The following is a 15,762-nucleotide window of genomic DNA, read 5'->3' on the forward strand; positions in this document are numbered from 1 at the left end:
TCATCGGGGCTACATCGACACTCGGCGCGATCGGCCTAGCCGACACACCATGAGCCGATAATGGTTTCCTCATAATACGTAAAAATACTTCGTCTGTGTGTACGTGTGTGTGTGTGTGTGTGTATGTGTGTGTATTTCGTTATATTGTGAAGTTTCCAGGCCATGGACAAAAGAGGACACTCACGATGCTCGGTTCGGTTTGTTCGTGGAGCGTTGTAAAATCAAATGATATAGGCCTCCTAACGATAGATAAATAGGTACGTAATCTTGGAGCCGAGGGAGACCTGTCGGAAAACACACTGCACATCTCGCTCTTTCGCACCGCCGCGGTCGAGAAAGGAACGAAGATTCGCGGATTTTCGCAGCTGCCGCGCGCAAATTGTTTCTTTTATTTATTTATTTTTTTCAAACGGTCGCATATTTCTCTCCCTCTCTCTGCTTAATATCTTCTTTGGACAAAAGTGCTCTCCCTTCTTGTCTACACGGCCTACACGGCTATGCTTCGGCTTACGTTAATATTTTCACGAGACTGAACATGAGTACGAAGGAATACAAATGTAAGTCTGAGACGAGCCCTCGGCAATCGTTCTCCCGCTTTGTTCTCGCTCAACCGGTGCGACGCGATTCGCGAGTCGTGCGAGACACCGACAGGTCCCCAGGCGGCTCCCGTAAACTAAAATCGTGTATCTCGTGTAGTTTTAGGATAGTATTGGCTAAGTATATAGATAGACATTGCCTATGTACAACCGCAATTGCGAGATTGCGTTTACTACTTATTGGCAATCCTAAGTAAAGCTTACGGTTTGAATAAATTTTCTTTTCGATAATTATTATGTCTTTATGTATATGTATATATATATATATATATATATGTATATATATATGTATATGTATATGTATATATATATATATATATATATAAGTAATAATTCTATTAGAAATAACAGTACAATATCCGACTGTTACCTGTTGTCGCGCCGTGTCGACAGCCGCAGCCATTTACAGATTATACTTTTCTAGGTTCGTTTTTCTCTTTTCCCCCTTTTAAAGTTACCTCTTATTACATCCTGCGCGTATCTTTTGGTTCTGAGAAGTATGTAAGATAATCATTTTCACTATTAATAACTGGCCAATAAGTATCTGCCACTTTTCTTACATCGCTATTCTATTTACCATATATACAAGTAATATACACAGTATGTTTTCTCTGACGCCTCCTTAATAGTACAAGTATAATATTAAAATCTAAACCTCATTAATATTATAGTAATACGAATAGAAACTCGACTACACCTAATCCATCACACTGTGCGCTAGTTCGCTCCGCCGTCTCTCCGTGCCCTTTCCCACTCTTTCTCCCCGGCTCCCCATCACGCCCTCCCTCACTCCCTCCTTCCCTCCTTCCTTCTCACCCTCCGCTTTGCACAGTGGAATATAAATACATTTTTATATAAAATTTGTATAATCTAGATGAGGGGATCACTTTAAATATATCTTTCATAATCACAAAAGATACAAATGTTTGTAACTATACAAGCAAGGGGGTCTTGGGCGGTATCACTCTGGCAGTATCTTTTTTATTTTATTTCTTGTTACTCTTTTTTCTTCGTGTTAAATGTGACGGCCAGCGCCGAGCCGCGCGTCCGCCGAGAGGCCGGAGGACGGCGGGTCGGCTCGCCGCTGAATTGCGTGCGAACGAGAAATAATACAGAATTGATATTTCCGCATGCTGCATCACACACCCGCGAATTGCCGCGCAACCACTGCCCTGAGTAGTAAATAATAACGTTAGAAGCGTGCGCCTGAGTATATGTACACCGTATATACGCGGAGGCGCGACGTGTCCGCGTCTCTCCCGCGAGCAGAAAATTTTGATTCTCCCCTCTCACGTTTCTCCGTTCTTCTCGCTGCCCGTATAAAATTTGATTGTGTGCGGACCGCGTAGTGTGCACGGGTTTTCTCTTAAGGCCCTCGCGGAAAGCGCGTCTCACCGACGGCGAAAGGTTCGCGACGGCGATCGTCGGGTCGCCGTGAGGCTGAGAGGAAACTCAAGCAAAAAAGAAAAAAAAAAAAAGGAAGAAACAAAAAAGTCAAGCGATCGCGAAACACGCACGCAACGACGTAGTAGAAAACATAATTCAAGAACGCATCATGCAAAAAAGTGGTTAAATAACGCGCGAGTCGCGAGATATATGTAAGACGTACGTCTACACACGCGTCGAAAAATGTGAAAATAAATTCCATATGCGCAGATATTTTCACTCCTCCCCTCTCCCCCGTCCTCCGCTTGATGTATCTCTTTCTCTTTCTCCCCCTCCTCGGAATTACAAAAAGACGAGCGTCGCGCGAGGTAGAAAAGACCGCAGCTCCGTCGAAAAAGTCGGTGAGAAAATTTTACGGACAATGCGGCTCCCGTCGCACGCTGCGAAGCCGAATGCGCACACACCACACACACACACACACACACGCGCACATGCACGCACACACACACGCACGCACGCACGCACACACACAACACACATGCGCGCGCGCATATCTTTCTACCTTCGTGGTCCCTACGCGGAACACTCTCGCACGCATCGCGCGACCGCGAAACAACTTTGTCATTCTCGAGGCTCGAGCTTGTCACTCGGACTATTCCAGCCAACATTCCCGCGATTGTGTGTCTGTGTGTGTGTGTGACGAGATGGTCGAATTTACGCAAATGATCCGTCACTCCGGGTGACGGTGTGTAAGAACGTCCGGTTGAAGGAAGTCGCAGCGACTTCGACTGATAACGCGAAAACGTTACGCGCAGCACGTGCTCTTGCCCGCGGAATAATACTAATCGTTACTGCGAATAATACTAATTGTTTCCTTCTGGTCGAAATCATGATGAACGGTAAACTGCATGCCGTTTCCCCCTCTCCCCTGCCCTGCTCTTCCTTCGCTCTCGCTCCTTCTTTCGGCGCTCTTCGGCCCTTCGTCGCGTTTCTTCTTGTGCTATTAAATCTCCAGGGTGAAGCCCGACGTCCCCTAGTTAATTCACTTCCATCTGTCGCCACTAACTGTTTTTTTTTTTCGAAAGAAAAAGGAACACTATATGCACTATATCCATTAATAAGCAAGGTAGCTCTCTCCCCCAACAGACGAGCGTGTCTCTTAACTGGATTAAAACTTATTTACAAAAGTAGATACTGTACAATTATCGTTCTGGTCGCGTTCTGTAGGTCTATCATAGCCTCCGAGTGCGAGTAGACCGGTTTCAGCTAGGTAAAGACTGTGTATTGCAAGGACAACCTCTCCTCCCTCCCTCCCCCGACAACAAGTCTCGTGTGTGACCCGTTCAAGCGGCGAAATAATAATACGCAAAGAGAAATGCACATCCAATGATCCTTAATGAACGTTCGCGATCAATCGTCGGCCATCGGTTATCTCTCCCACCTCCCACCTCCTACTTCCTCCTCCTCCTCCTCCTCCTCCTTAGCCCTCTACCCCCGCCGGCCCGTTGATTCGTACGATGGCAACGTCGTTCGCTCGAACGGAAAACTCAGCCGGGCGTGAATGCCGCTCTACGTTAAAACTATTTCTGGAATATTTCCTTTTCCTGAGGCGCGCGGCGCAACATGCGCTAATATGTATTACCGAACATTAAGGACATGCCTCCGGCTCGGGACTCAAGGGAGACACATTCTTAACGTGACATGATAGCGCAGCAGCTATCCGTGCAATAACACCCTTCACAGCGAGAGTTTACTTATTAACAGTACCTTCCTCCGTGCTGTCGCGTCCTTCATAAAGTCGCCGCTCTTAAACCCTAATTCATCCTAACTTCTATAGGAATATTATAACTACAACTATAGTTTTTTTGTACCATTGATTAGGTGAGAGCACCCATAGTGACGCTAATAAAATTTGAATTCCCTCACTACAAGTGTCCGCGTACAGTGAGTAGGTTAGTTCCGTAAATCTACCCCCGCGATGTTGTCATCAATGGGCCCAGAAGATCGGCGAATTTTTGTGCAACCCGATTTTTTTTGTGCATCTGGCCCCGCCCTGGCGGGAGGGCCGTGTGTTACGCGGTTGCCTGTTCCGAGGAATTCGCGCGCGGAAGTACACTGTAGCCGCAGAATAGTATTTGCAGCGAGGTGTCAACTTTCCCTTCCTCCCTCCCCTCTCTCTTTCATCTTACTTTCTGGTCACTCCAAAGCGAGAGTCGCGATTTGATTACACCTTTACAAAAAAAAAAGGAAAACACCAATTCGCATGTTCTTTTTGTCTTAATCGAAAAGCGCCAATATGTCGTCGCTGGAGGAAGGGTTACCGCTGCTAGCGCCACTGCTGGGCGGAGTGTTTAGGTCCGGTGGATCGAGATACGACAAGAAGTCCATCGCGTCCACAACGTTGTCCGACAGGAGCTGTGACAGGGGGAAAATGAATGTTCATAAGTTTACATCACAGACAATGACACACTTGAAAACGACTCGCGAGGTTGAGACCGAGATCCCGGTTGATCATCGTTGAGGAATCGAAAGGCGCAAGGTCACGCATAGTTGGCATACTTACATTTAGCGCCTCCTGACCGGTGCCTTCTCCGTCTATGACCGCAGCGGGGTCGAAGTTTAGGTCCGACGGTATGTCCGCGGTGGCGTTGTTATCGTTACTTATAGTTGTACTCGTGTTGCCGGAGGTGTTGTGGTTCCCCGTGGACTCCTGCGACGCGGGTGGGACGCTCGGCGGGCCGCTGTTGCCGCCGCCCGGAGTGTGAGGCGTCGATTGCGGAGTGTGCGGCGTATGCGGGGTGTGAGGCATCTGAAATGTGTTGCGGTTAAGAGTGTCTATCATACGCCGCTTGATGAACGATGGCGAATTATCATCGTTAGTTGAGTCCAAGATACCCTGAAGAGTGTTTTAGAATCCCGCCTGTTCGGGTAGTAGCAATTTTTAAGAGACGCCTTCTTTAAGCCTCCGTAAAGACTTTACAATTTCACTTTAGACGTCTTTTGAAAGTTTCCACTATTTGTGGCGAACAGGATATCCGGGATGTCCTGAGGATTATTCATGCGAGTGTCTTGACACGTTACCAATCGTTCATATAGATTTATAGATTTGTCTTATGCAGGAAAGAGAAAAAGGGTTCTGGACTTTTCTCCTCCATTTTGTGAATATTATCTGTCTTTAAAGTCTTGAACCTTTTTTCCGCAATACCTTGTATATAATTAATCACAGCTTACAAACATTGTACGCTGCTGAACGCTTGGTCTGGCAATAACAAAGCGCTAAGTCATCTTGATGTTCTCAGCACGTTTCTCATAATGTTCGACTATCAGTGCTCACCTGCTCGTTGATCGACTTCTCTATAGCATTAAGAGTGTCCAACGTGTTGACGGACTCGTTGAGATGCGAGAGAGGACCCGCACCGCCGGCGTAGTCGTTATTGCCGGAGGTGCTCGTCGCTGAGTTGATCTCATACATTCCGCCCGAGGTGTTCCGGTGGTTGATGTTGTTCATCATAGAGCCGCTCACGATGCTGTTCATGTCGGGCGGTAAGTAGGGGCTCATCGCCTGATTCATCTCCCAATTGTTCATGGTCGGCATGTTCATGCTGCCCGGCGACATCGCCTTGGCCGTTGTTCTCTTGTACTCGTTCTCCTCCTCGGACTTGATGCCGGCTAAGCTACTCTTCGCGGCTTTCCAGTTGGCGACCGAGTCTATCGTTACCTCGTCGACCTCCGCGGTATTCAACGTGTTCAAAATTCCCCATATATACTGATCGACTTCCAAGCCCTCCAATTGCGCGGGTTTTCTGCAAGACACGCGACACGATTGATCGTTTCGTGCTCGGCTCTGCTCCCCTCATTCTTTCACAATTCGATCGTGTTACGTAACGATTTAATTGTGTAACTTGTGTAATTGTGATTGATTTAATTGAACTTACGAGCACACCGGACACCTCCACGAGCCTCGTTCGCAATTTAAGTGCAGATACGACTCCAGATCGAAACACTGTACATGCTTGCAATCGTGCCCTCTAGCTGGCAGTACGATGCGTTTGAATGTAATAGGACATTTTAAGGATACCTGTCACGGCAAAAAAACAAGTGTGAGTATGTGACGAAAGAAAGCCAGAACTCTTAAGTCTAAGTCGTAGTCCTCGTTAAGTCCTCGACATTGCGTTGAGTAAAACTCAGGAGCTACGAAATGTGTCAGCGGCGAAGTGATTACCTTGAGTGCTGTTTGCTCCACTACGTCCTTCTCCGATTGTATGCCATTGGTCGAAATTGTACTATTGAAATTCTTTTTGATTTTAGTTATGCAATTGTCCGCCGACAGAAGCCTTTTACGTAGTAATCCCTGAAGTACACTTCGTACGCTCGGCCGGTGAACCAGTTGGAGGACGAACAGATGTGACTGTGTGTGTGTGAGAAACGTTCGAATATTAAAACATGTACAAGCGCAGGGAAAAGAGGTGTATATAGGGATGCAACGATTAATCAAAATATCGATAACGATATTATCGTCATTTATAACTATCAATAACGATAATATCGATAATTTTGAAAAATATCGATATTTATATCGATATCTATATAAAAAAAATGTATACATATAGGCGTATGCATGTAAAGAGTATACACGAAAAATTAAAAAAAAACCTTTAAAAATTTTTATCTTCACATAATTTATTGTCATATTCTTATTAGAAAATATATAATAAACCGCAGTCGTTCGCCGGAGATCACCGCATACATGGAGCAAGAGATCTATTACGGTTCAACGATCGAGGTGAAAATGATAAAAGTGAGTGAATTTACTATAGACATCGACCAATTACATAATATATATTCTAGTGAATTCACTTTTGTAATTTTCATCTCGGCCGTAGAACCCTAATAGGCCCCCAGAGCTCTGTAACTGAAAAATACGAAATATCAATAAAATTCACATCGATATATCGATTTTATCGGAGATAAAAAAATATTGATAAATATTCGATATTTGTCTCTCGATATAACGATATTTCGATATTATCGATTTATCGTTGTATCCCTAGGTGTGAACTGTACGAATTTATACACGTACAATTATAAAGAGATATAAATATCTATAAATGTAGAAGAGTGTGCAAAGTACACGAATGTACATGAAGCACTCGTGTCAACAAGAATAAATGTACAAGAAAAAGAGAAAAAAATTTTTATAAATAAACGCATAAGTTGCGCATAAGATACAAGAGTTTAGACGAATGAGTTGGCACGAAGAACGCATCGAAGAGCGAATCAAACCGCACGTCATCCTTGAAAGGAAGTTGCTTCGTTCGCGAAGGGCGTCCCTTTCAATTCGGACTCACACGACGCTGTCTTTTCTAATCATTGGCAACTTACACAGCAGCACGCGGACACGGTGATCTGTATTGTGTTCCTTCCCACTTGACAGACATCCTTCAAGTAAAGAGGTTTGTGGGTGGTTTTGTTCTCGCCGCGATCGATGACGAGGGGAGTAGCGTTAACCGAGACCTGCACGCTCGCCGGCCAATTCGTGTTCATTTGCCTGTCCTCGTGGTGGAAACACTTGAGCTGCAGCTCCAAATCGGATCGCCATATCAGCGTCTGATGCACCGTGGGCTTCAGCGCGAACACGTGATTGCTAACGGCCAGATTGTGCTCTAGACGGAAGGGCTGGAGAATGATGCCGTCTCTCACGGGGAATGTCAGTCTCAATTCTTCGTCTAGAACAGAGAAGCACGAGATGAATTCGGGCGTAGACAATAATTTATTATTACAGTGATCTTATCATTTGCTTGTTTAAAAACTCAAAAAATTGTCTATAAAATAATAATAATAATAATAATAATAAATAAACGCGACAGCAATAATAAATAATTATTTATCGTTATGGTAAAAATTCAGGTCACACCTCACTGAATCCCTCGCAAATCTGAAATGTATCATAGGGAGGATAACTGAAAGTGATCTCGCCGTGGTCATCATCTTGAATCACGGCATTGATGCGAAACTCTCGAAATTCTCGCAAAATACGTTTTAGTAAATGGATTTAGTAAATGGATGACAAGATGATACTTACGGTCGATCGCGCAAATTTGTAAAATAGTGCCGACAGACAGTTTTCTTTCGTTCCAACAATCAACAAACAACTGTAAAATTAACAATGATACAGTCATTATGCGAGAAAAGGTTAGGAAAGCAGAGTACATGTCACGTCAATTTTGTGGTAATTTATTATTGGGACAATTTTACAGATATATTCGATTGGTCGTAAATAATGTCATTTCATGGATATACCTCTTGATTTCTTATTTTGCAAGAATTTCTAACGTGTATTTTGTCGTTCCTGATGTCGTCGATCAGGAATGGCGCGGCGAGAAGCCGGGAGTCTAAAAATTCTGACGCTTTTTATCCAATATTCTCCTGGAAATCACTTTCAATTTTCCCGATAATACAGGGAGTATTGCGTCATACCATAAAATGTATGCTACACCCTGCACAAATCTCAACTGAATACATTACTAAGGACTACCGGCATTAATTTCGAGGGGATTGGGGTGAGACACTTCCCTGAATATTCACCGCGCGATTATTGTCGTTACTATTGTGTAACTTATCGTTATCATCGCAAGAATGGAAACTATCACGATTAAGAAACAAAATTAAAGAAGCTAACTCCACCTTCTGTCCACGCCTCTATTGGCCCTGGCTCTATAGGCTCTGGCTTTATTGGCATTGGCATTGGCATTGGCATCATTGCTTCTGGTTGTATTAGCTCTCTTGGCTCTCTTGGCTTTTTCGGCTTTGTTGGGTTTTTCGGCTCTCTTGGCTTTCTCGGCTTTTTTAACCTCTTCGACGGCGTGTTAACATTGGACGCTTGTCGCAAGAAATGATTATTCGAAAAATTTGTCGATTGAGCGATCAACTGAGAATCACCAACTAGAGGATCAACTGAAGAACCGATGAAAGAACCAGACGGAAAGCCAACTGGAGAGCCAAGCGAAGGGCCAATGACATTGCACATTATCGGGCAGCAAGGGCCGCAAGGGCCGCAAGTGCCGTATTGGGCCGTGTTAATGGTCCCAGGCGGGCACTCACTCTGTATGTTAACCGGCGACTTCATGTCGTTGAAGTTCGGTTTGATATCAGGATTCGGGCTGATGTAAGGAGGCATGCTGGTGGCGGGCGTGAGCGGCGGCGTCGGGTTGCCGGGTATGGGGCTGTGCTGATAGCTGACGTTGCCGCCGCTCGTCGACTTCATCGACGCCGCCACGTCCTGTTGGTATTGACTGGTCGCCACGGCGCCGGCGGACGCGGCGCCATAGGTCCCGCTGGCGGCGCCGCCGCCACCGCCACCACCGCTGCCGCCACCGCCACCACCGCCGCCGCCGCCGCCTCCGTATCCTGCGTTCGGCTGTTGATGACCTACGAACTGATTGCCAACCGCCCCCGTGCCCGTCGGCCCCATGTTCACGGGCACCCCGGCGTTGCTGTAATATTGGTTCGCGGCGACCGCCGCTGCCTGCGACGCGGCGTTGTAAGACGGCGCCGCCTGCCTCATGTTCGAGCCCCGTATCATCGCCGTGTTAGGCCCGAAGACCCCCGCGGTGGCCGCCGCCGCGGCCGCGGCTGCGGCGGCGTTGGGGATCATGCTCTGCGTAGGCTGCTGATACTGCGGCTGAAAGCTCGGCCGCGCACCGCTGGGGTAGTTACTCGGGTACTGCGACGTCGTCATGCCGTTAAAGCCGCCCGGCTGCATCGCCGCCGGGCTTTGGCCGGGGTACGACGGCACCTGCTGCCGTTTCTGCGCCATGTGCATGGTCGGATTAGGATAAGGCGCCAGTCTTCGGGAATAGCCTTGGTGCGACTGAGCCTGTGAAACAAGGACCAAATGTTGTAGCGTCTCTCTTGGTCTTTTGGACAAGACGTCGTCGCGATGAAAAGAAAAAGGAATAACGTACCTGCTGCATAGCGGCCATCTTGTTCATCTGTATATTGTTGGGTCCCATCATGTTGTTCATCGCCATGTTGCCCATGCTGCTCATAGAGCTCATAGAGTTCATCGCGTTCATGCCACTCATACTGTTCATGCTTCCCATCGTCATGGGATTCATCGTGTTCATGCCATTCATACTGTTCATCGAATTCATGGAATTCATAGGGTGCATCGGGCTCACGGTGCCTAAGTTACTGAAATTGTTCATCCCGACTGGCCCCATTCCCGCCATTGGTCCTCTTTGACCGTACCCCGCGTTGTACGGCGGTACGGTTTGGTGGGGTATTCCATGTTGGCTCTGCATCTGGAAATAGCGATAACAACAATGACGAAACGCTGATAATAGTGATAATGACAATAATGATAACTGTAATAATGGCGATCAATGTCATTCACGTCGAAAACGTTCTACTGCAATACATCAAATGAAAATCAAATCGGAACACCAGCTATAAAGTGAACATCCCGATCAACGACAGTGCCCCAATTTGGGACAATCGCATCGGTTTCCTTTAATAAGTCGATTAATAGCGGTCCAAATGTATGCTCTTACTCGACATCTTATGTAACAAATTTTGAATGAAATTAAAAGTCATACTAAATGCTAGAACATTACAAGCGTGCTGTTCACAATGACAGTCACTTTGAAACGGTTACTCATCGCCATCTTAGAAAGCCCGGTAGTTAATACACTGATAGAAAAATATAGTTGAATTAACTATAATCTCACTATATTTTATAGTTAATTTTGGCGTCAATCATATTTTTATAGTTCGTGGGAACCTGCAAAATATAGTAGAATAAACACAAATATATAGTCAATGATTGTCTTAAATAATTTTTTAGTTACTTTTAGCACATATATGGTAATTTCTCATTCACAAATATAGTGAGATTTAATATTTATATAGTTACATTTGTCATCATTTAACAAATATTCTGGTAATATTGACTATATAAAAGAGTTACTTTTACCTACCATTTTATATTTACATCCATACAATAATTTTAGTTTAACTTACTATAATTCTTAGTAAAAATGTTATATGGTTGATTATACTATGCCTTTCTCGTAATTATTTCCGATATTATGGTAATGCTTATAAATACGATATTTCGGACTATAATTTAATTACTATATTATTATAGTTCCAAATATCATATACTTTTCTCTCAGTGTACCAAATGTCATTTTTTCAATCCATGTATAATCATTCCTTAAATTTTTCGAGACTAAAACTATCAACAAAAAACGACTACCATATCACTAAATGATATTTTAGTCACACTCCTGAGGAAATATAAAATTAATTAAAACCTTTGCAGAAAATGGAAAAACCTGACATAACGAAAGCCCCAAGATGTCCAAATTTCCCGACCAAGTCCGATATATCGTTAATTAATCAACTTATTTCCCTCATGAAGTCGATCAGGGTCTTCACCTGATCCCCCCTCGTTGAAGAAATCTCGCGATGGAGAATTCGCGATTTGAGAGAAAGAGAGAAGCTGATTCCTGTCGTGGTCGCAATGAAACGGAGTGGCCTCCTCGTTGGCTCTGGTTTCTCCTGCTACGGTTATTTGTATTTTTCGCTCGCGCAATTACCTGATTGTACTGTGCGGAGATGTCCTGACGGTCCTGCATGGCCACCACGCTGGCAGTGGCGGTGACCGCAGCAGTGGCAGCTGCCACCATCGCCGCGAGACGATGTGAACCACCACCCCCGGCTTCGGGGTGCTGCTACCGCGCTATGATAGCCGGATGATGACGAGGACTACGGCGACGATGACTGCCGGCACTCTCGACGCCGATGCTCGCCGACGATGCCTCGGCAGGGCGAGGGCGGGACGAGATCGCGCGCTACTTGTCGCACGACCGCGGCCGACGTACAGGGTAGCAACCCTCTTCCACTTCTTGGTCGTTCGGCCGTCCCTCCGCGAGCTCGACACGCGAAGGACACGCGAAGGCGTGATAGGCCTATAGGCGCTCTAGAACAGAAACGAAAGGTAAAATGTGAGTTGCGCGGTCAGGGTGTTCTCAAATCAAGGATCTGTGGAAAAGGGAAACCTAGCGTCAACCTGGAGATGAGCATTAGAGTAAGGATAGGCTAATTTTTAAAATTCTTACGGTGGAATATTACTCAAGATAGAATTATTCCTGATAAAGGATTCGTGAAGAGCAACTTAAAAGTCAATTTGAAGATGAATGTTATGAATAAGAAAGGTAACCCGTTTTCCGAACTTCTTGGGGTGTTGCTCAGAACTTGTGAGATATATAAAATTATTTTTAAATAAAAATTTCGTAAAGAGAGAAGGGGAGAGAGAGAGAGAGAGAGAGAGAGAGAGAGAGAGAGAGAGAGAGAGAGAGAGAGAGAGAGAGAGAGAGAGAGAGAGAGACAAACAGCGTCTATAGGCTATTCTCTAAATTTCTTGCTGTGGAATGTCACGTGAAGCGAATATTTCAGTCAAGCTTTGACATTTCCTGCAACTCGATTATTAAAGAGTTTTCATTGTACGCCATGTTGACCTATTATTTACTGATTATTCAAAGGCGGAATGATGCTGTCGAGTGGACGGTCACTCGAATTCGAGTGACTCGGCGGTCGACTCCACTTTTCGAGTGAAATTCCACTTCAAGAAATTTAGAGAGCGGTGAGAGCCGTCGCTAATTCAAATCTCACAACGGGTGTGTACGCGTTCCTTTCCAGACTTTTAACGCACACGTGCGCATGAGAAAAACAATTCCATTGATGCGAGTGAATGGTCTGCTGCTTCGTCAGAGTAAAAAGCAGACAAAATGGCAGCAGAAAGCCTCCCTTCTTGTGGGAGGCTTCTAACCAGCCAATTGCTTTCAGTCGTCTCAACCGAGTTTTCACGCGGCTGCGTGAACAGAAAAACTTTTCTGCTGTGGTAACAAAAATTTGCTCGTTATTCGGTCCTCGTCATTCAATTACACGAATCGAGACAGTCCTTCCCCGCAGTAACCACGGAAGAAACAATTCCGCCGGTGTGACTAAATTTTTCACCGCCCGGCCGGAATAGAGACAGAAAGATTCGCCGCAGGAAGTTTCTAATCGGCTGATCTAATCATTCTCAATTAGCCCAACCGAGTTTTGATATAGCTGGATACTCAGATACGAAAGTTCTCACTCGCGATAACAAAGGTGTCATTTGCAGTTACATCTCAGCAGCTGAAATATCTTCGATTAAATATTCCTGAATTCCCCAAAGCTCTCGGGAGGACTTTTCCGGTCAGCGCTGCGCGAAAATATTTTACTTTCTTTTCGAAAAATCGATAGTCGTTAACGGGGAAACAAACGCGCGTTAGAAAGCCCGGCCGCCGCCGCGCCGGCGTCCGCGACGACGGATTTGCAATATCGGTGTCGAAATAAAATATGACGCAAGCGTCGCGATTGACGTTTCGACTCTATATTTGAGTTCCCTTCGAGACCGTTCTAAGCGATATGACGATATAGTGCAAGCTGTATTGCCGCTAAACGCGTGTTAGCGGCTATTGGGATTGATTTATAAATGCCACGACAGAGAGAGAGAGAGAGAGAGAGAGAGAGAGAGAGAGAGAGAGAGCCGCGGAAAGTCCGCGGGTTGTCGAGAGCTGCGCCTATTTTTATCTTTTTGTCTTTTCTTTTAAATATGCTAATCGGTGCTTCACCGATTATTTCAACTTTCAAGCATCAATTAGCAGAATGCGGCGGACAAATAAATGCAATTCGCAAGATCGGCTTAGAAATAATGGTGACAGAGTGAAAAGCCCGCGAGTTAGCGAACGCGATTTATGTGTGTGTGTGTATGTGTGCGTTTTTATCCCTCCCTTTAAATATATTAAGATGTCGTCACTGATTCCCATCGATTATCCCAATGCTCGACTCGAGTTTGAACCGCCGAAGACGCGGTGAATAAATTTCATTCGCGACGCGTAAATTCGTTAGCTCATTTCGTCGGCTTCCTCTGTCGCCTACAAATATACATGTATATAGGGTGTTCAAAAAAAGGGTTCAGGACTTTAAGTGCAGACAATACTCACAAAATAGAGGAGAAAAAAATCTGAATAAGCATGGAGAAAAATTAATATTGTCGGAGTTACGAACAATTATTGATTTCAACTCAAGCAAATGACTTACTCGCTTCCGGTGCGCGGCCGTACATAAAATGCATTCCTGTCATTTCTTGATTGGAGTGATACGACGTCATTCTTACTGTACCGTGAAAACTTTTGGATAGCTCTCTTCAAATTGTTCATTGTTCACGAAGATAGGTGGCTGACAACTGCTTATGTATAAATGGAAAGAAAAGAGATGTTGGTTTATATCTCGAGCAAGAGCGAAGAGACTTTGTTTTAGGAATTCTTTTAAAGCACGGTATTTTCTTCATCGATAGACAAATTACATCGTAAAATATAAAAGCACCAGAAAGAAGCGAGCAAGTCACTTGTTTTAATTAAAATAAATAATTGCTCATAACCTCGACGATGTTAATTTTCCGACCCATATTTATCACGATTTGTTCCCCCCATTTTGTAAACACTGTCTGCCCTTAAAGTCTTGAATCCTCTTTTTAACACCCCGTGTATAATTTATTATAAGCATTTGATCACACGTTTGATGCGTAAATTCGCGGTGGCATTACAGCGAGCATTAGCGATGACCATCATGGCGGCCTAAAGCCCGTATCAGACTACGGATTGGGATTGAGTATTGGATTGAAATTTAACCAATTAGGGCTAAGTTTACTATATTTAAGATCATTTTCTTTTTCCAATTGGTGAAATTTCAATCCAATCTCAGTCCATAGTCTGATACAGGCTTGAGTCACGTTCACAATTACACACACGTCGACGGGAATGAAACAAGCCGATGTGGACTCGCCGTATCATCGACTAGACACGCTTTTCAGCGGTATCGAGGTATCGAGTGACGCGCGCGGGTCTGACGGTTATCATTGTACGCGTATCTTCTCAGATCATCTGGAACGGTCTTACGGCTTGAAGGCGCCATAATGCGCAACGAGGAGAACGATAATAAGTCGTCAATCACGCCGCCGTGAGTTAAATCGGTTTAAATGGCAGTGTGAACTTTTGCATTCGCGCGGGACAGAAAGGTGGTGGGTTATCGTTCGCTAAGTCAAGATCATACCCGGTCTCGCGAACCGGCCCCCCTTCCCTTCCCGCCCCTCCCCCGCCCTTCTCGTCCCCCTTTCTCGACCGTCCCACCGTCGAGCGCGGTCGCGCTCCGCCGAGTGGATTTCTGCCAATCGATATATAGCCCCTCTGTTTGGCGTATCGCAACCGATCTTTATTTCATAACCGTGCGACGTAGTAATAACACACGCTGGAATCATTCACGATACCTGAATAATTCGAGAAGGTCATGTTCCTCTCGCTCGACATTATCGTTCTGCTCAAACGAATTTCATTTCGTAACTCGGACCGTGCGCGCCGAGAGGCACGGGAAAAATTGCTCGCGACAGGAAACCCGAGGGAGGCTTTTCCCCTAACTGTAAATATAATTAGACAAATAATTGATTCCGCGCGAAACTTTGCATTATTAATCAAAGAATATCTGTGAACATCAGTGTGCGCCAATCTTCTTTTCAATTAATAACCCCGAGGAGTTTTCGTGTCCACTTTGCGAAGTGATACAGGACTTCTTGCCTCACTTCGACCCAATCCGCAAGCACGCGACGACAGATGTCGCCATCTCACGGCACGTTTAACAGATCATCATGCCAAGTTCATTCGTCAATCTTCTTCGATAATTGATTACTCAA

At 45.2% G+C, this 15,762-nt stretch overlaps 1 protein-coding gene across 1 annotated transcript in view; it reads right to left on the minus strand.

The window, feature by feature from the left end:
• Window positions 1-1,094: 1,094 nt before the first annotated feature.
• The window catches only part of tna (Zinc finger MIZ domain-containing protein tonalli), a 60,287-nt gene continuing 45,619 nt past the window's right edge, over window positions 1,095-15,762 (minus strand). Inside the window, exons 2-10 of the mRNA XM_011146253.2 lie at window positions 11,585-11,967; window positions 9,947-10,285; window positions 9,084-9,858; window positions 7,365-7,708; window positions 6,205-6,390; window positions 5,918-6,060; window positions 5,317-5,785; window positions 4,546-4,791; window positions 1,095-4,397 (exon numbers count right to left, since the gene is read on the minus strand). Coding sequence (XP_011144555.2) covers window positions 4,260-4,397; window positions 4,546-4,791; window positions 5,317-5,785; window positions 5,918-6,060; window positions 6,205-6,390; window positions 7,365-7,708; window positions 9,084-9,858; window positions 9,947-10,285; window positions 11,585-11,674 — 2,730 coding nt within the window. The 5' untranslated portion in view covers window positions 11,675-11,967 and the 3' untranslated portion in view covers window positions 1,095-4,259. The remainder of the gene's footprint in view (window positions 4,398-4,545; window positions 4,792-5,316; window positions 5,786-5,917; window positions 6,061-6,204; window positions 6,391-7,364; window positions 7,709-9,083; window positions 9,859-9,946; window positions 10,286-11,584; window positions 11,968-15,762) is intronic.

The sequence above is a fragment of the Harpegnathos saltator genome, unplaced genomic scaffold (assembly GCF_003227715.2).
Source record: "Harpegnathos saltator strain DR-91 unplaced genomic scaffold, Hsal_v8.6 scaffold320, whole genome shotgun sequence".
Classification (NCBI taxonomy): Eukaryota; Metazoa; Arthropoda; class Insecta; order Hymenoptera; family Formicidae; genus Harpegnathos; species Harpegnathos saltator.